A 23,390-nucleotide genomic window follows, 5' to 3' on the forward strand; every position below is an offset into this window, starting at 1 on the left:
GTGTGTCGAAATACTATCAGAATCTTGTCAAGCGAGCTTCTGAATGTAAACAAAGAACACCCCGTCTGGTGACCCAAGCTTCAAAGCAGTGCTTCACTTCTAGCGCGGAATGGCCCCTCCTTCCTTTCCTACCTCCATGGCTGCCACGATGCCCACAACAACTTTCTCAGCATTTCTAACGGGGGTTCGCACAGTAGGTGTCTTGCCATATCCCCAGAGGAGGTAGTCGATGCGAGTGAGGTCTGACGATCGTGCTGGCCAACGCACCAAACCAACCCTGCCTATCCCATGTTGAAGATACGTTTCGAACGTAATTTCGAGCACCTTTTTTGATGGTGATCATCTGTTTCTGTTCTTATTTCTTGGATTCGCCTGCACTAAGCATAATAAACATATATTCGCACCCTCTTCGTGTCCTTCCTTGCTGGTGTTTTGTATCGTCACTTGTGTGTATCGCCAGAAATGTGTTTCCGACCATGCATTGCTTTGTGTTTATCAATCATATAAGCGTATCGTATCTTTCCTAAAAGTTTGCAATTGATTTTCTGAAACACTTGCTATGTTAAATCCAATTCAACGAAACATTGGGACTATCTACCTAATGGAAGGAAAACTTTCCTGGTTGTCATTCAACAAGAAACTCACTCATATTTGTGCTACATGTAGAAAATAAACCACCAGTTCCCTCATGCCGCCAATTTGTGCGCTGGATTTTTGACCTTCCTTAACGATCGCTTTTTAGCGGTCTTAACTACTTGGCCACTATTGGGTTTCATGTCTTGAAGGTGATTCTTCTCGTCAGTGTGAGCCGTTGTATCGGTTTTCGTAAATATCCTGTGTAGCAAAACAAAGGCAGATAATGGCATCAAATAGAAGACATGCGTAGATTTTACGAATTTAAGTCTTCATGAAACTTATGATACTGAAATATCCCTCTTCAATAAAAGAAATATACTGATATTAAATCAGCAATAGTAAGTCGCCGATTTACACAGAGCACTTATTAGGGTGTCCTGTCTTACAGTCTGATCAATCATTTTCAGGTAATTTGTTTCTTCCTATATGTAAAAGTGTAAGTATCATACATTACAAAAAGTTATCCGTACATAAAAAGTCATCTAACGAAAAATTGGTAAAGACTGTAAATAGGTACGGTGATGTTTCTTACAACCTACCACGTTCCCCAGAGTAACGTTTATCCGAAACTGCAAAATATAACTTTGTTTCATCCAATAATCTCTTTTTACTTCCTTGTACGAAGTAAAAAGGAAGTATTGTAATCGCGAAAAGTTTCAGGCCGCATATTTCAATGAAAATATCCCATTTTCACCTCTTTCAAATGATTCCGTGATATCTGTATGTAAGGGCAGAATAAAACACTCTTTTCCACCAAAAAAATTATAAAACTGCTTTAAAATGAATTCTGAAGAGAATTTTTCGTCGCGTCTGTACGAACGTATGTACGTACGCACGTACGTACGTGCGTTCGTACGTATCTTGCATAACTCAAAAACGAGTAGCCTCAGAACGTTGAAATTTTGTATGTAAGACTGCTATAACATGTAGATGTGCACCTCGTATTTTGGTTGCAATCGGCCGCACCAAACGTATATATATATATTTATATATATATCCACTCTGTTACCCGGCTCAGTAATCTCAGTTTCTTTACTCTTATATGTTTGTAAATTATACATTTTTTGCTTTAAAAATGATTCAGTTATGTTGTTTTTATCTTCCGGTTAAGGTTTATAAAAACCTTAACAAAAACCTTAACCGGAGCCTTTAGTAAGTCTGTGTGCAATATTTTTAGAATTATCAGCAATTTTAAAGTTGTTTAATTGCTGCTAAGCCTTTTTTTAATGGCGGCTATTGATGTTTACATTTGAAACAGGAGACTAATGGATTTGTTGCCAATATAGAGAAACTTAGCTTCGCAACAACAAAGATAACGCCTTCATTTATTATTTAAATCATGCTTAATCCTTTCTGGAATTTTTTCGAGGAAATAAGCGTTTAAGATTTACTTCGTAATTTTTAATATAGATATTTTGAGTTTTTATGTATTTTTGCCTTGTCGCGAAGTGAGAACTGAATTAATTGAATGAGAAATACTCAATCGTCTGTGAAAAACTGTTTCTTTTTTGTTTTGTTTGCTTACTTTCTTTTATACATCGTTCTAGCTTTATTATAGTGTTTGAATAGAACTTGTGGCAACGATTAGATAATTCTTTAAATGATATAAATTTTGTGCATTCTGAGTTATAATATGAACGAAATATAATACTGTTAAGTAAACCTAGCGTCAGAGTGTCGCTAGGGTAAACAAAGTGAATTTTAAAGAATGCATTATTCTATTGGGGTTTATGCGCTGTCGGCGAAGTAGGTTTAATTCAATCTAATAAGTTTAAATGAAATGCAAGAAAAAATGCGTATAATTTAATATTCCGTACAAGGAAGTCATGTGGTGTACACATCAGTTTTTTTTTTTTTTTTTTTTTTTTTTTTTTTTTTTGTGTGTGTGTGTGTGTGTGTGTGTCAAAATCAAACCGATCCAAACTGATTATTTGGTAAAACTATTTCTTTTCTTTAGTCTGGCACGACTGCGGAGTGACTTCAATTTTTGCAGTGATAGGGCTTCTATGCAAAGAACAGGCGGTTACTGTGCTGGCTGTTTGCTGCATATATGAAATGGCTGCGCCTAAAGTAAGTGATTACATTTTTTATCATTGCTTAATGAAACGAAAAGTGAATTTTATGATCTTAACTTGCGCTTTACATTCTTGGAGAAAATTGTTGAATAACTTGTAAATTCATTAGGTTATTTTTAAGCAGATGTAAATGAAAAATGTACAGTGCCCTCGCTGGGACTCGAACCTGAATCTCTCGAATGCGCTTCAAGTGTGCTACCGTTACACCACGAATGCTTGCGGAATAGAGGGAGAAAATACCCTTATAAATTATATTAATTTCTATACTCAAATCAGAAACTCCATGTTCAAATACTCGATTTCCGTACTCATATGAGACTCAAATTCCATACTCAAATGAGTCTTAAATTCCATACTCAAATGAGTCTCAAATCCCATTACTCAAATGAGACTCAAATGAGCTATGTAACTTTAGGTAAGCATAAAACTCTTATATAAGTAAACTGAAATTGCTTTCTTCCGAGATTAACAGTTACATAAGATTCCGAGATTAACAAAAGAAGCAGTTAGTTTCGAAGAATTATGTTGTTTATGTACATTTAATAAAATTTTAGTAAGTTAGTGTAGTTTTCAGAAACAATTTATTTCTTTTTTTCGCGAGGAAGAAGGGGGAACTAGTTTTGCATTTTCTAAAAAAAAATTTGGATAGTTTTTTTTATTTCAGAGAATGAATAAAAATTGCTATTATTCATAATAGTAATTTGCTACTAATTCAAGAAACACCGTATTTCTTCAATTCTAAGTAACAATTTGTTCACTTACAAACTTCTTTAAAATTAGGGTATGTCTAAGAATCAATGAGGTCTTAGAACTGCACATTTTTTGTTACTACGAATAATTCTAAATTACTAATTTACAAAATATATTGTTTTTGTTGTTAGAGTAAAATCAATAATTATAAACATGTGTTTGGCATAATTTAGTATTTTCTCTGAATTATAGCTCAAAGAGACGTTAACCCAGAAGGGATCGAAAAGCCATTTTGCGTTGAATCATTATAAACGGCTGTATATATTGTTTTTGTTGTTAGAGTAAAATCAATAATTATAAACATGTGTTTGGTATAATTTAGTATTTTCTCTGAAAGAGACGTTAACCCAGAAGGGATCGAAAAGCCATTTTGCGTTGAATCATTATAAACGGCTGTATAGCTTTTCAAATTGTTGCCACCAAATATTATCGCCCTCTATTATATTTAAAGAAATTAAATAAAAAAAAAATCTGAAATGTTTCAGATTTTAAATTACGTCCAAAGGGGCGTTTTTTAACATTTTGTGTGTTACCTTTCTTTATTAAATATTATGTTCCTCGCACTTAAACCATAAGATCCAGTGAAACAGCAATATCGCAAAATAGTTTTAAAACGAGCATACCTTTAGAATTTCCGATACAGAGACTCACGCGCTGGAGATAAAAATGTTTTTTCTGCACAACGTTGCCATTGCTCGCTTTGAAATCCTTGAGTTTGTTAATCAAAATTTCGTCAAAGTTTTAAAAAATAGGAAATCGATCATAAAACAAATTTCAAATTTCAAATTTGGTCTTCCACATGCTCATATTCGTTGGAGGATTACGTTATTCAAAATTCGATGACTCTATGTACCGTTATTTTATGACAATGTGAGAAATATACATACATTTACGCAGATTTTCATTATTTAATTTCTTCAAATATAATGCAGGACTCTAACATTTTATGGCAACAGTTTGAAAAGTGAACCGACATTTATCCGTCCGACGCAAAATGCCAAAACGAAACTAATAGTCCTTCGGGATTCAAATCCCTTTGGACTAATTAAGAATCTGTATGAATGTATATGTATTTCTCGCTTTGTAAAAGAACAACGATACCTAGAGCCATCAAAATTTTAATAGCATAAACTTCCATAACATTTGGGCATGTGGAAGCCCTAATTTGAATTTGAAATTTGTTTTATTATCCAATTTCATATTTTTAAGCTTAACGAATTTTTGATTAAGGGGTATCAGAAACCCCTATACCGACAATGTTAAATTGGCCATTTTCGATGTACCTTTTCTCAAAATCTGTTGTAGATACAAGCTTGAAATTTTTTCTGTAATTAAAGTATACCTATCTGATTATACTGAAATGAGGTTTTGAAGCATTTTGAATTTTAGAGTAAATTACAGATTATTTTGTTAGGCATAGTAAAATTTAGCACTTTTCTCCCACAAAAAAATTTTATTTTTTTTTTCTAAGTTTATTACAAAAAGCTCATTTCAGTAAATATTAGGGAACCTAATAAATAAGCCATAAAAAGTTTAGATACCTGTGAGCAGTAGTTCCTGAGAAAAGGTACATCGAGTATAAAAAAATCACGTTTGGAGAAAAACGCATTTTTATGTAAATGATCAAAGCAGTAGATGACAAATTAAAACTAGATTTTTTTTCAGTTCTAATTTTCATAGAGATTAAAGAATGGTATTTTTAGAAAGATAAAATTGTAGAGAATTTGAAAATGCAAAAATCCGAAATCACAATTTTTTGAAGATTTTCGGGTTCCAACTCTCCTTAAGAAACTCAATGATTTCAAAGCGAGAAGCGGCAACACACTGTACGGAATAAAATAGTTTTAGCTCCAGCATGCGAGACTGTCTATCGGAAATTCTAAAGATACGCTGCTTGTAAATATTTTTAGCCCAAATGCTCTCGAAACGTGTACTCATGTGCAGTAGGAAAAATACCCCTTTGGACATAATAGAAAATCTGGAAGCTTTCAGGTGGTTTTTTTTTTTTTTTTTTTTTTTTATATATATATATATATATATATATATAAAGTTTTAAGAATTTTTTTTATTTAAATTATCTGCAAAGAGTGAGAATATTATTTCAAGCTTTGACATAGACAAACTGTAAATATTTCATCTAAATATGTTTTCACACGTATAGGCTCAGCTGTATCTTTCTAGAAGAAAAAAAAAATTATAGGTTCCTTTCTCTAATACTCATAGTCTTTTGAAGTTTTCTGAAAGCATACTGGAATACAAGCTGTTGTGTAATGAATATACATTCCCCATATATGAATTCCCTAAGACATTCGAACTCATATTATCGGATTAGGGATTTTGGCCAACACGTAAATCCCGAAAATCCTCACGCGAAACATTTTCGTCCCCGTAGGACTGTCGATAATTAGTGCCTTAATTCCTCTACTAAACCGTATTGGCAGGGAAAAGTTTTTTTCCTCTTTTCCCTTTATAGAATCTTTCCCTGCAGCGCTCTTTTGTTCCTGATCTCATGTCAAGGGAATAATCTATTCTCGAATAAAAGATCTGATCTTTTATTCTGTTTTTTCCCTTCCTTTCCTGAACCTTCTTTTTTTTTTTTTTTTTTTTTTTTTTTTTTTTTGGTGAGTGTGAGATCCCATATAGCCAATACCGTTAATTACCTACTTTAGGCCTGAAAGTTCCCTCGAAGGGAAATTCTGGAAACAAGTGCTTTGAAAGGGTGTCCAGAAACTTGTTCCGTGTAAAAGACGCGGAAGACATTTATTGTGGAGAAGTGCTAGTTGGGGGAATAGTGAGTTCGAAGCTCTTTAACTGTAAGAGATTAGAACATTTCGGAACATTTAGGATTGGCGTTATCCTTAATTTGAGTCATTTTTACGAAATAAGATTCATGATATTGTTACGAATATTGTACACAGGTAGATGATTTTAGTGTAATTATATGTGAAATTGTCGTATTTTTCTGTGTAAATGTGAAGAGAAAAGCTATGCAGGAAAATTAAGAATACAGGGGTAAGTCAATTTAACATTTAGTAAATGGGTATACCGGTAATTTGGCGAGATATCACCAAACTGGCGACGATTTTGGCGACTGATTTCCTGGCGCCATTTTAGTCCGGTTCCTGTATCACCTGTTTAATAATTGAATATATGTAATTGTCCACTATATTAGCCGTAACGTTAATTCGACCTTCATATTGCCTTCCAGTAATTTCGAGAAGCAAAACTAGAAATATCTTGGTGGCCGGGTAAAAATTATATAAAGCCGGTGAGAGCATCTGCCCTCAGCTGTAGTTGTTAGCTGTTATCTCAGCGTGAGTTCCGAGTACTAGCTCCGGCTTAGCTTCGCTCTTTAGCTGCGCCTTGCATAGCGTTGTGTTTAACGTTCTTAGTAGGATGCTGTAAAGAACTGTATCAGTATTTTTGTGGAGATTTCCAGAACTTTCAAGTTTTTCTCTTGATAAAATAAATGTTATTAACCTATCACCTGACTTGTGGGCATTAAATCTATTATGAACCCGTACGCACTCAATAATATTATGAATTTCGTATTATATCAGGAGTAAATACTAGGTCCGAAATTCTTTAAGTGTGAAAGATCAGAACGCGTAGGAGAGTTTAGGTTTGACATAATTCCTAATTTGATCCATTTTCTCGAAGTAAGAGCAATAAATAATGTTATGGATACCGTATTATATCAGTAGTAAATAATGGGTTCGAAGTTCTTTAAATGTAAGAGATTAGAACATTTAATAACGTTAAGCTTTGATATAATTTCTAATTTCATCCATTTTCTCAGAATAAGGGTAGTAAATCATATTATGGATATCGTATTATATGAAGAGTAAATAGTGGGTTCGAAGTTCTTTAAGTGTAAGAGATTAGAACATTTAGGAACGTTAAGCTTTGGTATAGTTCCTAATTTCATCTATTTTCTCGAAAAAAGGATATAATAATAAATAATATATGGATATCGTATTATGTCAGGAAAAAATAGTTGGTTCGAAGTCCTTTAAGCGTAAGAGATTAGAACCATTAGGAATGCTTAGGTTTGACATAATTTCTAATTTGATCCCTTTTCTCGAAATAAACGTAATAAATAATGTTTCTTATATCGCATAATATCAAGGAGAAATAGTGGATTCAAAGTCCTTTAAGTGTAAGAGATTAGACACTTAGGAATATTTGAGTTTGACATAATTTCTAATTTAATCCATTTTCTCGAAATAAGCGTAATAAAGCTGTTGTGGGTATCGTATAATATGAAGAGTAAATAGTGGGTTCGAAGTTCTTTAAATGTAAGAGATTAGAACATTTAGGAACGTTAAGCTTGGTATAATTTCTAATTTCATCTATTTTCTCGAAAAAAGGGTAATAAATAATATGTGGATATCGTATTATATCAGGAAAAAATAGTGAGTTCTAAGTCCTTTAAGCGTAAGAGATTAGAACATTTAGGAATGTTTAGGTTTGACACAGTTTCTAATTTGATCCATTTTCTCAAAATAAACGTAATAAATAATGTTGCGTATATCGCATTAAGAGTAAATAGCGAATTCGAAGTCCTTTAAGTGTAAGAGATTAGAAAACTTAGGAATGTTTAGGATTGACATAATTTCTAATTTGATTCATTTTCTCGAAATAAGCGTGATGAAAATTTTATGGATATCGTATTATATCAGGAATAAATTGTGGGTTCGAAGTTCTTTAAGTGTAAGAGATTAGAACACTTAGGAATGTTTAGGATTGACATAATTTCTAATTTGATTCATTTTCTCGAAATAAGCGTAATGAAAATTTTATGGATATCGTATTATATCAGGAATAAATTGTGGGTTCGAAGTTCTTTAAGTGTAAGAGATTAGAACACTTATGAACATTTAAATATGGCATTATCTCTAATTTGATCCATTTTATCGAAATAAGGGTTATTTAAATTTTTTAACATGTGCATCAGAAGATTTGGAAAATTAAAATTATAATTTTTATTTTTACAGTAAATATAGATTATTTCTATTATAGAACGAAACGCACCAAATATCTTTTCTCTAGAAAGTTATATGCATCAAGCAGAAAATTCCAACTAGAATAAATAAGTTCACCATGACATGAGTAACAGGAAGAAATACTATTCATTTTGCTGATGCTTTAGTGCTTGAGTATAATTTTTATATGCATAAAAGAACAATTTACAAAAATCAATTTTATATAAACTGGAAATTTAATCTTTGGTCTTGAACATCACAAAACTAGTACACTAGCATGTGTAAAAAATATGCAGAATAAACAACCAAATGCTCAAATTGGTTTTACTTTATATATATTTATGACACAATACTTTAAAAATTTCAGAAGTCTGTGAAAGGAATAGATATTTATAATTATGTCTTAAAAATAAACTTCCTAAATCTTCAACTATTTCAAGTAAACGTTGTTTGGCCCCTTCAAGGAAATCTTTTGTACCTTTCAAGCACACAGTGCTAATATTACTTCCATTTTTAGGAAAACTGACAGTCACTCCACCAAACTCATCACCAATTTGTTTCAGCACTTCACCCCGTCTTGCAACAAAATGTCGATGATGTTTTGGATCCACTTCTACAGTTATCTGATCAGTCTTTTCCTATAATGTTAAAACATTATTTCTTTATTTAAATATTAATGATATGGAATATTTTAGCAGCAATAACTCTGATAATTTTTAATAATTCTACAATTCTTTAAATGGGGAAAAACAAAGAGATATTAATACAAAAATTAATAAATATTAAAATAAAATTTATATAATTACATTAAACCTAAATTTTTTTTCAATGCTAATACAAAAGTATTATATCAATCAGCTGATCTTATAAGTTCATAAAAATAAAATACCTCATACTATGGCTAACTGAAAGCAAAAGAAATGTAACTTATCTATCGTGCTAAGTATTCAATAGTTTACAGTTCTGAAACACTTTAGAATTCTTTTACATTAAATTTATTAATAAAATTTAAATAATGAAAAATTCCTACTTTATTTCTATTTTAAAGATTAGACACAGAAATATATAAAAACCAAATAATTTTATTCAGGGACCAATGAACCTTAGCCTATTTACCAGCTGCTTGTCTTTGAGTCTGATTTCAAATGCTGGAGAAAATAGGAATGTTTTTAAGTGTGTATCGCCTGTACGGGATAAGGGTACTTGAAATATTAGTGGTGGGAAAGTCCTGTCGAGAGGCTCGGTGTGGTGTGGTGTGGTGTATTTAATTATGGCAAAGCACACTAGGGCTATCTGCCTAAGAGGAGGGATGCCTTTCGTGGAGGACTTTCTAAGGGAAACTGGCTCGTATACACGTTACACATGGCGAAAACCACGAAAACGCCCATGCAGCCAGCCCTTTCGCGGGATTCGAACCTCGGATCGAATACCAGTGTTCAGCGACTTTACCGCTCGGCCGCTGGTGGGCCCTCGAGAGGCTCGGAGGCAGGGGATGAAGAACGAGTGACTCTCGGATCCATCTCCGAAAGTGTTCTTCATAGAAACTGGAGAAACAACAGATCATACATAAATAATAAAACATTCACAGGATTTTGGAGGAGCAAGCATAAAAAAAAAATAATGTAAAATACGATACAATCAAATTATATATATGTAAAAGTGTTCATATTTACTAAAAACTCGTAAATTTTCCTGGTAGATAGTATTTTGTTCCGTAATAAATCTTTCAAGGAAAACCTTTAACCATGGCGTGTTAAGTCCATTTTTTTTCCCTCGACACTCCAATTGGTGACGATCTCATTTCGCCTAAGGTATGGAATCCCATACCTCATGCAAGGTATGAGATTCCATACCTTGCACAGAATCTCAAGCCCTGTTCGTCTTCATGGGAATCTTCACCGTTGAATTTCATATTGCTAAGATAATTGCGTAAATAAAGAAAACAAAATTTAAGCATTAATTTAAAAATATGATGTTAATACTACGTGACTTCCTTGTATAGTTTATTAAATTGCATACTTTTTTTACTACCCTTTATTCGAAGTTAATTCCTCGAATTATTCTAAATGAAAGAACCGAGCCCTGAAGGCAAGTAGAAAATGATATCAAAAACTGAAAATTCAGAAATTAAACATCCGGGTCAATTTTGGTTGAACGGGAGTAAAACCAAACTTCTCATAATTTTATATTTTCAAAATGAGTATAAAAACTTTCCCAAATATAAGTATAGGAACCGGGGAATCACATTAAGAGTTATTTGTCCACTAAAAATACATGAAGAGGGATTCATGAAATATTCTAATCTCCTGTTGATGTAATTTTAAGGAAAAAAATATCATTTTTACGGATTCCAGTAACATCATATTATGTTAGCTTTTAAGAATGAACAATAAAATTCGCTGCTACTGAAAAGAACTTACTGAAAGAAGATTCACATTTAGAAACCTTCGAGTTTCTTGGAACACTTAAAAGGTTCCATCGAAATATTTCCTCGAATATTGGAATTTCCAGCGTTCCTCTCAATTGCTGGAGAGAATGAAATTATCCGGTAGAACTCTTAGCGCCCGAAAGTGAATGGAGTGCCTAATGTGATTTTCCGCCTCGAGAAGAAGAACAAGTGCCACTCAACTCGAGACAACATAAACTTTGTTAGTATCAATTTGAGCTTTAAAGATACTTTATTGGAAGGGGGTTGATTCAATCGCTTAGGGTCGACAATTCGCATTTAGAACGCTCTGTTCGCTTCGTAATGAACTAAACCAGCATAAAGACACTTTTACAGCTCTTAGTTTACTTCTATGTACTTAGCCAGTTCATCTAAAAAAGCTGTTAACACTTAGATGCATTTTATTCTTTCTCTGAGCAACATTCTGTCTTAAAAATCAAATTTGACGGCTAAGGTTGTAAGATCTAATCTAGGACTTTTTTAATTTTATTTACCAGTAAGTCCCCGTACGGCCTTCATCTACCAAATTAGTTTATAATTTATTTTACGCATGTAGTTGAATCATATTTAACAATGCATAAGGCAAAGATGATAAAATTCGTGCAAATCAGGGAAAGAAAATAGACAAATTTTTCATATCGCACTAGCGACCGGGCTGTAAGTCGTTGAACACTAGTAGTTCGGTTCGGAGCTCACCTCCTGGTGAATGGGCTGGCTGCATACACGTTTTCGTAGTTTTCCCCATGTAACGTGTACACCAGCAGTTTCCGTTAGAAAGTCCACGAAGTCATCCATTCCTTTTAGGCAGTCAGCCCCCGAGGAACCAGGATTTGTATATGTGCTACGGCCCAAGGCCCAAGGCGATATTTTCCGGAGTACCTTTGCAACTTAATGCAATTACCTCCACAACTTCGTTAAGAAAACTGAAGTGATTAAGAAAGAGCAATGGCTAAAGGGTATTGAACAAAACCGTAACGGGTTAAACGAAGAGGAGCTGGATAAGGAGTCATATGTGCTACGGTGAAACACAGAAATCTGGAGAATGTCGATTTTCACCGTGAATGTCAACATTCACATAGTCGCTTGGCGTATGTCCGAAATATTTTCCAAATACTCTTATTTCTGACGTACACCGGTGAATGTCGACATTCACCATGTACTAATGGTGAATGTTGAACATGTAAGAATATTATATTTCCTTCTGCATAATTCAGTCGCGAAAAAACGCACTTGAGACTTAAAATAAGAACATAAGAACATAAAACACACAGTTTTATGAACTGCGCGTGACTGTGAATCGAAAATTCTAAAGATATGCTCATTTTTAAATAGTTTCGCGATATTGCTGTTGAATTCAATTTTATGGTTCAAGTGCGAAGAACATGATATTTGATAAATAAAGTAACACACAAAACTTTAAATAAACGCCCTTTTGGGCGTAATATAAAAATCTGAAAGATTTCAGATTTTTTAAGCCAAAGGGACAATTTGCCCAGAAGTACTATTAATTTCGTTTTGGCTTTATGTGTTGGCTCACTATATATATCGGTTCACTTTTCAAATTGTTTCCACCAAATATTGAAGCCCAGTATTATATTTAAAGAAATTAAATAATGAAGAATCTGCATGAATGTACGTATGTTTCTCGCATTGTGATAAAACAGCGGTACATAGAGCATCGAATTTTGAATAACGTACGTTTCCACCCAAATGTGGGCATCTGGAAGCCCAAATTTGGAATTTGGAATTTGTTTTATTATCTATTTCATAGTTTATAAAACTTTAACAAATTTTTGATTAACGAACTCAGAGATTTCAAAGGGAGCAATGGCAACACTGTACGAAAAAAAATAAAAACATTTTTATCTCCAGCGTTCGAGAATGTGTATTGGAAATTCTAAAGATAAAATTAAAATTTTAAAACTATTTTTTGACATTGCTGTTGAACTGAATTTTATGGTTTAAGTGCAAAGAACATGATATTTAATAAATAAAGATAACACGCAAAACGTTAAAAAAAAAGGTTCTCTTTGGGCATAACATAAATTCTGAAAGCTTTCAGATTTTTTTTTAATTATTTTTGAACAGTATTCGCGCAAAATGCTTACGAGTAAGCTCTTTTCATAATGAAAATAATGTAAATTTCATTAGAGAGTCGCAAAATAATATTCTGATTGAAATACAGTACATGTATGTCTATTAAAGAACCAGTGAATTACGCTAATCTCTTTCACAATGGTTATTGATTTCACAATGGTCTGCATTCTGACTGGTGGCAATGCTTACAAATGCTTACAAGTAAGCTCTTTTCATAATGAAAATAATGTAAATTTCATTAGAGAGTCGCAAAATAATATTCCGATTGAAAAACAGTACATGTATGTCTATCAAAGAACCAGTGAATTACGCTAATCTCTTTCACAATGGTTATTGATTTCACAATGGTCTGCATTCTGACTGGTGGCAAAAGCTCCATTCCATACCTCAAAAGCTCGACATATATTACAGACAAAACAGGCCGAAATATCATTATTCAGCTATCTCAGATGACGGCATCTATGTTAATTACTTTTCAATGGATACATTCATGCGTTAACTTTTCGTAAATGGAACAACTGATCAACTTGCAAATGAGATGTACAACGAAAGCGCTTCGCTGATTAACAAATTCGATGTTTTCGAAATTCAATCTAGGTTAAAATAAGTGATTTTCGTAATTTTGCATAGTTTACCAATTCATGATTGGTATCCAGTTGAAAGTCTAGATGAATCGCTTTCAAAATAAAAGCTGTCAGTTTTTATAGAAATTTTACAGATTACGCTGGCAACAATAGTAACTGTAGCAAGTAAATAATGCTAGGAAGAAATATTTAGAAAATTAACTGAATCACTTAATTAACAGATTACGGGGAGCAGTTACTATACAAGGAGACTATATCTCGAAATAATATCTCGACTATATTTCGAAAGACTTTATGTTGAAATAATTGTGTACGTTTCCATTTGAATCTGTATCAAAATAGGGCCCACCAGCGGCCGAGCGGTAAAGTAACTGAACACTGGTAGTTCGGTTCGAGGTTCGAATCCCGCTAACAGGCTGACTGCATGGGTGCTTTCGTGGTTTTCCCCATGTGTAACGTGTATACGAGCCAGTTTCCCTTAGAAAGTCCTCCACGAAGGCATCCCTCCCCTTAGGCAGATAGCCCTAGTGTGCTTTGACATAATTAAATACACCACCACCACCTGTATCAAAATAGGAGAGACCATATATTTTTCTATTTCTATACATCTTCGAACCAGGTGCAAGTTTATGTTTGGAAACTTTTACTTAAAATAATAATTTAGACAATCTTAAAAGATATTAAATGCAGAATATTTTATGAACTTTTTTCATAAAAAGCCATAAAATTGTGCTTTATAAAGCTATTTAATATATGCCTGCCCAGTATTATTACGTTTTGCAAATATTACGCTTTTTTATAAGTTTTGTCTCAAAAATACAAGAGCTGGGCAATAAACGCCATTTTTCTGAATATATTTGCTAAAATCGTGTTTATGTGCCCAATTCGAAAAATTTTAACAATATTGCAAAATTTTCGACGTTATTACTCTGTAATTAATTAGATTACATATTTGTCACCTAGTAACCACTAAGTGTTCCATACCTAATTTAAATCTTCGGAAAATAATTATTAAATCTTTTTGCGTTTAAACTTGCCCATAAGTGAATTTCCCTATTTACCAGATATTTTATCTAATCTAAGACTTTGCGGTAGCAAATCAATTTCATTTGGGAGATTTATAGAGATCTACTAGGTTTTTCGAAGCAACAAACGTAAAATATCAGCTGACCGTTCCCAGGTATACGAACCACGGATCTCCCAGCTAGCAGCATTAACCTGGTACACCATGAAGCATGCTCGATGAAAACAATAATTCTTCATTTTCTATATTATTTAATGTATGACAGAGTACAGGCACGAGACACAATTGAGCAAATCCTAGAGATCAAGAATTATCATCCACCACATTTCAATTCTGATGTAAAAAAGTAACGAACTTTGCAACGTACTTTACGTTCGTGGATCAGCTGTGCCAAGATTTGAAATGTGGATCTTCCAAATGGATGTGTTAACCTGTTACATAATGAAGCGTTTACAGAGAAAATAATAATTCGTCATTTTCTCCCTCATTTAACATATGACAGGGTAGAGACACAACACCCAACTGAACACACCTAGTGACGGATAATAATTATCATCTGTCAGAGTTTAGCTCGGATGTAAAACAAAAAGCAATGAACTTTGCAACGTACTTACGTTCGTAAGCGATGAAAGTAAAATTTCAGCTATGCTTTCGCCGGCATTTGAACTACGGATCTTCCAGCTAGACGTTTTAACCTGTTACGCAACGGAAAAATAATAATTCGTCATTTTCTCCACCACTTGATATCTGGCTGAGTAGACGCGCGATACCCAATTGAACAAATCCTTGTGATAAAGAATTATCATCCACCGCATTTTAGTTCGTACGTAAAAAAGCAACGAACTTTGCAACGTACTTTACGACTGCAGATCAGCTGTGCCTTCGCCGGGATTTGAACCACGGAGCTTCCAGCTAGACGTTTTAACCTGTTACATTATGAAGCACGCACAGTGAAAATAATAATTCGTCGTTTTCTCCAGCATTTAATGTGTGACAGAGTAGAGGCTCGAGGCCCAATTGAACAAATACTTGTGATCAAGAACTATCATCCACCGCATTTTAGTTCGTACGTAAAAAAGCAATGTACTTTACGATCGCAGATCAGCTGTGCCATCGCCGGGATTTGAACCACGGATCTTCCAGATGGAAACTTTAACCTATTACCTAATGAAGCATGCTCAGTGAAAATTATAATTCGGCATTTTCTCTACCACTTATTAGGAGACAAGAACTGAGCAATCCTAGTGATAAATAATTATCATCCACCACATTTTAGTTCGGACCTAAAAACGCAAGAACCTTGCAACGTACTTAACGTTCGTAAGCAACGAACATAAAAGATCAGCTGTACCTTTGCCGAGATTTGACCAAACGTATTCTAGCATACGTATTAACCCGATACAGCATCAAACACGCACAATGGAAAAATAATTCAATATTTTCTCCACCACTTAATGCATGGTAGGTAGGCACAACACCAACTGTACAGATATTACTGATGAATAATAATCATCCACCGCATTTTTGTCTGGACATAAAGGCAACGTGCTAATCAGCTGTGCCTTAGTTGGGACTCGAAACACGGACCCTCCAATGTTACATTACATTACCATGAAGCACACACGGTGAAAATTTAATTCGCAATTTTCTCCACCATTTAATATAAGACAAAAATCATGCAAATACTAGTGATAAATAATCATCATACACCACATTTTAGTCTGGACATAAATGCAACGTGCTAATCAGCTGTGCCTTAGTTGGGACTCGAAACACGGACCCTCCATCTGGACCTGCTAACCTCTTACCGTATGTTACATTACATACCATGAAGCACACACGGTGAAAATTTAATTCCCAATTTTCTCCACCACTTAATATAAGACAAAAATGATGCAAACACTAGTGATAAATAATCATCATCCACCACATTTTAGTTCGGACATAAAAAGGCGAGTAATTTACAATCGTAAGAAATGAACGTGAAAGATCAGCTCTGCCTTCACCGAAACTTGAATTATGGATCTTGCAGCTGGACGTGTTAACCCGTTACACCATGAAACGTGCACACTGAAAATAATAATTCACTATTTTCTCCACTATTGAATATGTCACTAGTGACACAAAACCCAATTGAGCAAATCCTAGTGACCAATAATTATCATCCACCACATTTTAATGGGTCACCAATGTTGAGATCCTTTAGATTCTTCGGAGCAAGTGATACAGAAAATTAACTGTGCCCTCCTCGAGATTCGATACACAGTCGTTCAAACTGGTAGTGCTAACTACGTATACCACGAGTGCACGCACGGGGGAATACGATAGTTCCTTATTAATTATTTTCATAAGCTATTGGGTTATGCAAACAGAAGTAATCTGCGATGCTTAGCTCCAATAGCATATAAAAATACATACGGCAAAATCTGTTTATAAAAAAGTAACTTTAAACAAATCATTGGAATCGAATTTTGAGGGTGGAAGGAAAGAATACTCTGTACTATCATAGCAAAAAGTATATATAAACACAATTTAGAAAAAATTGCCTTGGGAGATATGTCTCAAAAACTGATTTCAAGACTTATCGGGAAATAGCAAAAAAACAGGAAAAGCAACTTAAATAAGTTGATAAAAAAAGCCGTATAAAAGAGCCCTGCTTCTTTCTCTATTATATTTGTTTGTGATATTTATAACAATATCAACTCGGTGGACTTTTATATATTTTAACATATAACTAAAGCTTCCATTTTGTTACCGAAAGAGGAAAGTTTATTTTTCTCTAAACAAAATGTATCTTCTAAAAGAAGGCTGCAATTTGTAATATTGCGATCATACAAGACAAGAATACCTTTCAATATCTATCAGTTAACAAGAGATCTAGGCTTCAGCGTTCTGTACCATTTTTTGCTTCGATTATTACACAGCAGAAAGAACACCCAGACCTCTCGATCCATTTACAAGTATAAAAATCCAACCTAAAATTCTTTTGACGTCCAGAAACTTCCCATTGAAGGATTTACGATTTTTTTCTTCGTCTTTTACTTCCTGCAGAGCATCCATCATATTTTCTACAGTTAAAATCTTTTCGTCATTGATCTTTAAAATAGTGGGCAAGGCATGTTCTTTTCGATACGGAGACGCTTTCTATAAGCCGAAGAAGATAGATCGTGTTTCCTGGCTACTTTCTTTCGGATTGCTGGAAGTTTCTCTCCTCCTTCTGATGCCCTTCATCCCCTCTTCTTCTCGCCCCTTTCGATCAAGAAAGTATGACTTCCTATACACTCCATTATGCAGTGAAATATCATTTCTTGGTTGGGGCAAGTCCTAGTTTCTGAAGCAATAGTCTTTTAATTATAAGTTGTTGTAAGTATTTAGCTGGCGTTGCTTAATGCAATTTGTTTAAAACTAGTTCAACAGTATTAACTGAATGATAATATTAAACAATAAAAAAAAAATCTTTCAGACTTTATATTGTGCCCAAAAGGACGTTTTGTGTGTTGCCTTTATTTATTAAACATCATGTTCTTCGCACTTAAAACACATAAAATTCAATTCAACAGCAATATCGCAAAATAATTTTAAAATGAACATACCTTTAGAATTTCCAATACGCAGTATCGGGAGCTGGAGATAAAAATGTTTTTTAACAGTGTTGCCATTTGAAGTTACTCAATTTCTAACTGGACATGGTAAATTCAATTCATATCTGAAGAGATTTAGATTATCTAGTACAGACTTGTGTTCGTGCAGTTTCGGGGGAGTGCAAAATGTCGAACATTTGTTGTTCTCTTGTTCAAAGCTCAAGAAAGGACGAAAGGAACTCATTTCTAAGTTAAACTCTGTGAATATTACATTTCCTCCTCCTCTTCATGTTTTTGTCCAACATAAAATGGCTTTCACTTTTTTCTGTAAATTTATCTCTTACGTATCATCTGTGAATTTGTAAGTTTATTTTATTTTGTGTTGTGTTGTTGTATTTGTTTTTTTTTTTTACTTACCTCTGTAAGCCTTGTGTAATACTATGTGGTGCACAAGGATTTAAAATTTTCAATAAAAAAAAAACAGTGTTGCCATTGCTCTCTTCGAAATTGTTGAGTTTGTTAATCAAAAATTCGTTAAAGTTTTACGAACTTTGAAATAGAGACTAAATTAAATTCGAAATTCAAAATTCGGGCTTTCCAAATACCCATGTTCGCTTGGAGCACTACGTTATTAAAAATTTGATGGCTATAGGTGCCGTTGTTTTATCACAATGCGAGATCATCCAGATGCTTCTTTGTTTAGTTTCTTTAAATATAAAGCATGGCGATAATATTTGGTGGCAACAGTTTGAAAAGTGAATCGACGCAAAATGACGTTTTCAAGTTCTGGGCTAACGCCCTTTAAGCTAGTCATATCTCATACAGATCATAACCCTAAAGTTTTGGGAAAATATCTTATTAGCAATAAGATAAACGCCAACCTGATATTAGCTGTGTTAAGAAATTCTTCTTCAATTTCTTCCGATATTTATTAAAAGCGAATGATTTTGCAATCAGTGATACTGTAATCAGTGGCTTTTTAGTGGCCCAGCGTATAAGGAACTGCTGAAAACTAGTTCAGCTCCACATTAAATCTCTGGAAACCGGATGGTTGCTTGAGCATACCATGTTTTGTCTTAAATGTAATTGAATGCGAGCCAATATGAAGTCTTTCACGAAGTCATTCTTTCTTCCAAGCGATTAGCCTTTGAGTTGATTTCTCTTAAAACGTTACCAGCTGAAATTATTTCTGTAATTTAAGCAGTTTAAAAAGCTATTCTAGATTGAAATTCCTCATAATACACGTCAGCATGTGGGTGTTGCATTTCTTCTTTAATTTGTTTCCCTTTATGTTGGGGCTAATTTTGTTGTTTCATTCAGTTTGAATTTTACGGTCATAGAAATTGCATTCACGAGGGAAACTATACTCGTATGACGCCCCAAATTAGTCATTAATTTTGAAACCTAGTTAACATATCCTTTTATGTGTTAAGACGAGCAGCTGTAAAAGTTCAAATGAGGGTGATCCACCAATTACGTGAATCCCTCCCTCGTTTTATCAATAATTGGGCATAAGAGATAGAAGAATGCCTTGACAAAGTCCTCTGGATAAGGAATACTATATTCTGGATTCTCCTGATACTTAAGCAAAGCCATCATTCAGACATGCAGAGTGCAGATTTCCTGGGAAAGAAAAGAAGGAACTGTCTTCCAGAATCTCAGATTTTTTAAAACTTTCTTTCTGCTAAGAGATTGATAAATATAGAATTTGTGCATAAAACACAAAGGAAAGTCTTTGCAGTATCTTCTAGACAAGGAACATTATGTTCCGGATTCTCCTGATACTTAAGCAGGGACATCATTCAGACTGTTGCAGAGTGCACATATTCTGGCAAAGAACCCCCCCCCGGGGGTCGACGTAGAGAACTCTGCGAAGCTACTGGCTAGGATCTGTACCTAGGCAGTCTCGGCCCCTGGGGTATAAAATCACGAGCCTGGCGGTTCTAGAGCCCGGGGTTGGGTCATTTGTATGGCCTGACCTCGGGGGAAAGGCGTAAGACGTATACCATATGGTTCTGTAGCTTGGTGTTGGACGGCACCATGGTGTGGGACGGCACCGAGTTTGCTAGGTAATGTCCTGATGGGACGCGCTGCCCGTGTAGTACTGGCGGGAGCATTTAACGACCGGTCAAGTCCATCAGGTTTTCAGGTCACGCCTCCGTCGAAAAGCCGAGAACAGGGAGTGGTGACCCCTCGGGCCCGGCCCAGTAAGCGGAGGATGTTTGGAGTTATTTCAGTCTGGGGAAGATCCGGTGTGGGACCCGGCTCCTCAGACAATAAGGAATTAGTTTAAAACTCCTAAGTGGTTTTCGTAAAAATTTGGGTTGAGGCTAAGTTATGGATTGGGTCCCCACAACTCCAGCCCATTAAGTCGAATTCGTTTTGTGGCCTACCTGCCACGACCTCCCCCTGCCTGATATGGGGGTTCACAGTAGGTCGATTCTCCCAGTTGCGCAACTGAGCGCAGGAGGGATGTACAAATATTGATTGATATCCTGGCAAAGAAAAGAACGAAGTGCCGTTTGATAAACATGAAATTTGTGCATAAGAGCTAGGAAAAGGCTTGGCAGTGTCTTCTGGACCAGGAATATTGTATCCTTGATTCCCCTGTTAGTGGATTTTTCAGATTGCTGCAGAGTGTCAATTTCCTATCAAAGAAAGGAATAAATTATCTTCTAAAACAAAGATATTTTTTTAATTTCTTTCTACTCAGCAATTGATAAATATGCAATTTAGTAAGCTTCATGATTCAAATTGTGAATGAAAGCCAGACGAAAGCCATGGCAATGTTTCTTGAACGAGGAAGGTTATATCCCTGATTCTCCTGGTACTTAAGCTATGGCATCATTCAGATTTTTGACTGGACATAATTGTCCTAATTCTCATCTTTTTTGCGTAAAACTCAAGAGTTCCACAATGTATGCGGCTCTGACAAAGAATGGACAAAGCATATTTTAACATGGACAAACAATATTTAAACACGTAGTCTGCACTTAAGGGGACTCGTACACCTTAAAACCCATAAGATCTTCGAATAGGTGACTGTTGCATGAATTGGGATAACTTATTTATTTTAAAAGCAATTAATACCAACTTTTCACAGCTGACTACATAATATAGCTGCTTTCTGAAATAGTCATCAGAAAGTTTGTGTTGCCACAAATATTTTTATAATTTAATCCGCTTTTTGACAAAAATTTTCGTCATGTTTCCACCTTGCGCGCACAGTTTAAAACATTCTGTTGCATAATTTAATTCCATATTTAATATATAGATTTTATAACATTTGGAAACTACTGTGAACCTCAAATTCTAAGAGTTTCATGTTAAATTTTTATTTCATTTGGAGTTGAGTTTAAAAAATGTATTTTATTAAAATATTCTGTAATGTTTTCGTCCATAAAATTTTTTAATAATAAATATTCAACAGATTTTTGGTTCAGTTAAAAAATAGGGCTCATATAAAGAATTTCATCCAATTTCAAGTATGTATCATTAGCCATTTTTAAAATATCGTGTGCGCAAGGTGGAAACGTGACGAAAAATTTTGTCACAAAGCCGATTAAATAACAAAAATATTTGTGGCAACACAAACTTTCCGGTCACTAGTTTCCAAAGCAGCTATATTATGTAGTCAGTTGTAAAAAGTTGGAAGTAATTGATTTTAAAATAAATAAAATATCCCAATTCTTGCAACAGTCACATATTCAAAGGGTGTTAAGGGGTTTAAGGTGTATGAGCCCCCTTAATAGTTTTAAATCTTTTGAATAGAAGTATTGGAAAGCAAGGCGACTGATATCCTAAATACCAAAACCAGACATTTATGCTAGTCATAATAAATGCTTTTAAACGCATTTCTGTCAGAGACAGCTGAAGAAATTTTAAATAGCTAAACTTATTTGTTATTGAATGAAGAAACAGCTATCCATTAGATTCTTGTTTGACATCAAAGAAATTCAGTTTTTCTCGTTCCTATAAAATTAGGTTTTTGGACTCAATACAAGTACTTTTCGACCTTCTTGTTATCCTATCAACAAGACTGGTATAAAATTCATTGACTATTAATTTATAAGCATCAATCACTTTCTCCTCGAAAACTAGTTATAGGGAAAATGATGACACTATCGAATTACATAAAACTTTGCTAACTTCTGTATGCCTTACTTCATTTCCTTTCGTACGTAACTGCTATTTATATTCTCATGCAATCTGTCATCATATATTTTTTAAATGTCTTTCTGTTGACAGCAGCGGTTGGGCAAGAATTTCTGATGACAGATACGTTCAGAGGGGAATTTGAGGTTCGGTTTTTATCATGACAGTTGATGTCTCTTACCAGCTAAAGCATTAATATTTTATTCCCGGGTACCGTATGAATTCACAATGAAAATGAAAGTTTCGAAACTAAACAAAGCAGAGTTAGAGTACATAACTGAGTTATATTCTTAAATAAAACTGCAGATAAGTAATGAGTAACTTAAATTTGCTGATGACATAAGTCTTTAAAATTAGTCAATGTTTTCTAGCGTTATGTAAAATTCCATTGCTCTAATATGAAGTAATATAAAAGACGAACCGGGGCGCCCTCTGTTGAGCAAACACTAAGGGAAAAGAAAATTTAAAGAGTAAGACGTATGGCCTTTTTAATGCTTGTGGATGTCATTTTAATCCTGTCAAATTTGACAGGATCTTAGTTTTAATCCTGTCAAATACGGCCTTTTTATTGCCTGTGTTTGACAGGATTAAAATTTAGATGAATATGTAAACTTCAAGAAAATATACTGAAATATTGTTACGTGCGTACGGGTTCGTAATAGATTGAATGCAAAATCCGATAATAGGTTAATAAAATTTATTCTTATCAAAACAAGTGTATCAGAATGCTGGAATTTTCCTCAGAGTTATTCGTACAATGGTTCACAATATCAAGCAGTATAATCAGTAGTTATACTTCAAAAAAGTTAAAACCCAACGCAATGCAAAGCGTATCAAAAGAGTAACGCGGAATTAAACCGCTCGAAACAACAATAACTAAGCAACTGAACTCGAAACAACAATAACTAAGCAATTGAGCTCGAAACAACAATAACTAAGCAACTGAACTCGAAACAACAATAACTAAGTAACTGAACTCGAAACAACAATAACTAACTGAACTCGAAACAACAATAACTAAGCAACTGAACTCGAAACAACAATAACTAAGCAACTG

At 34.2% G+C, this 23,390-nt stretch overlaps 2 protein-coding genes across 2 annotated transcripts in view; one reads left to right on the forward strand and one right to left on the reverse strand.

Annotated features, from left to right (window-relative positions):
* Positions 1-23,390, forward strand: part of LOC118195312 (protein O-mannosyl-transferase TMTC3-like) — a 580,765-nt gene that overhangs the window by 329,959 nt on the left and 227,416 nt on the right. The window contains exon 7 of the mRNA XM_085827263.1: positions 2,594-2,706. Within this exon, the coding sequence (XP_085683389.1) occupies positions 2,594-2,706 (113 nt within the window). The remainder of the gene's footprint in view (positions 1-2,593; positions 2,707-23,390) is intronic.
* LOC146994412 (uncharacterized) overlaps positions 1-23,390 on the reverse strand; it is a 72,297-nt gene that overhangs the window by 3,188 nt on the left and 45,719 nt on the right. The gene's annotated exons all lie outside the window — the stretch shown is intronic.

This window comes from Stegodyphus dumicola, chromosome 11 (assembly GCF_044657685.1).
Source record: "Stegodyphus dumicola isolate Sdum_Otavi_A_Nest chromosome 11, ASM4465768v1".
Taxonomy (NCBI): Eukaryota; Metazoa; Arthropoda; class Arachnida; order Araneae; family Eresidae; genus Stegodyphus; species Stegodyphus dumicola.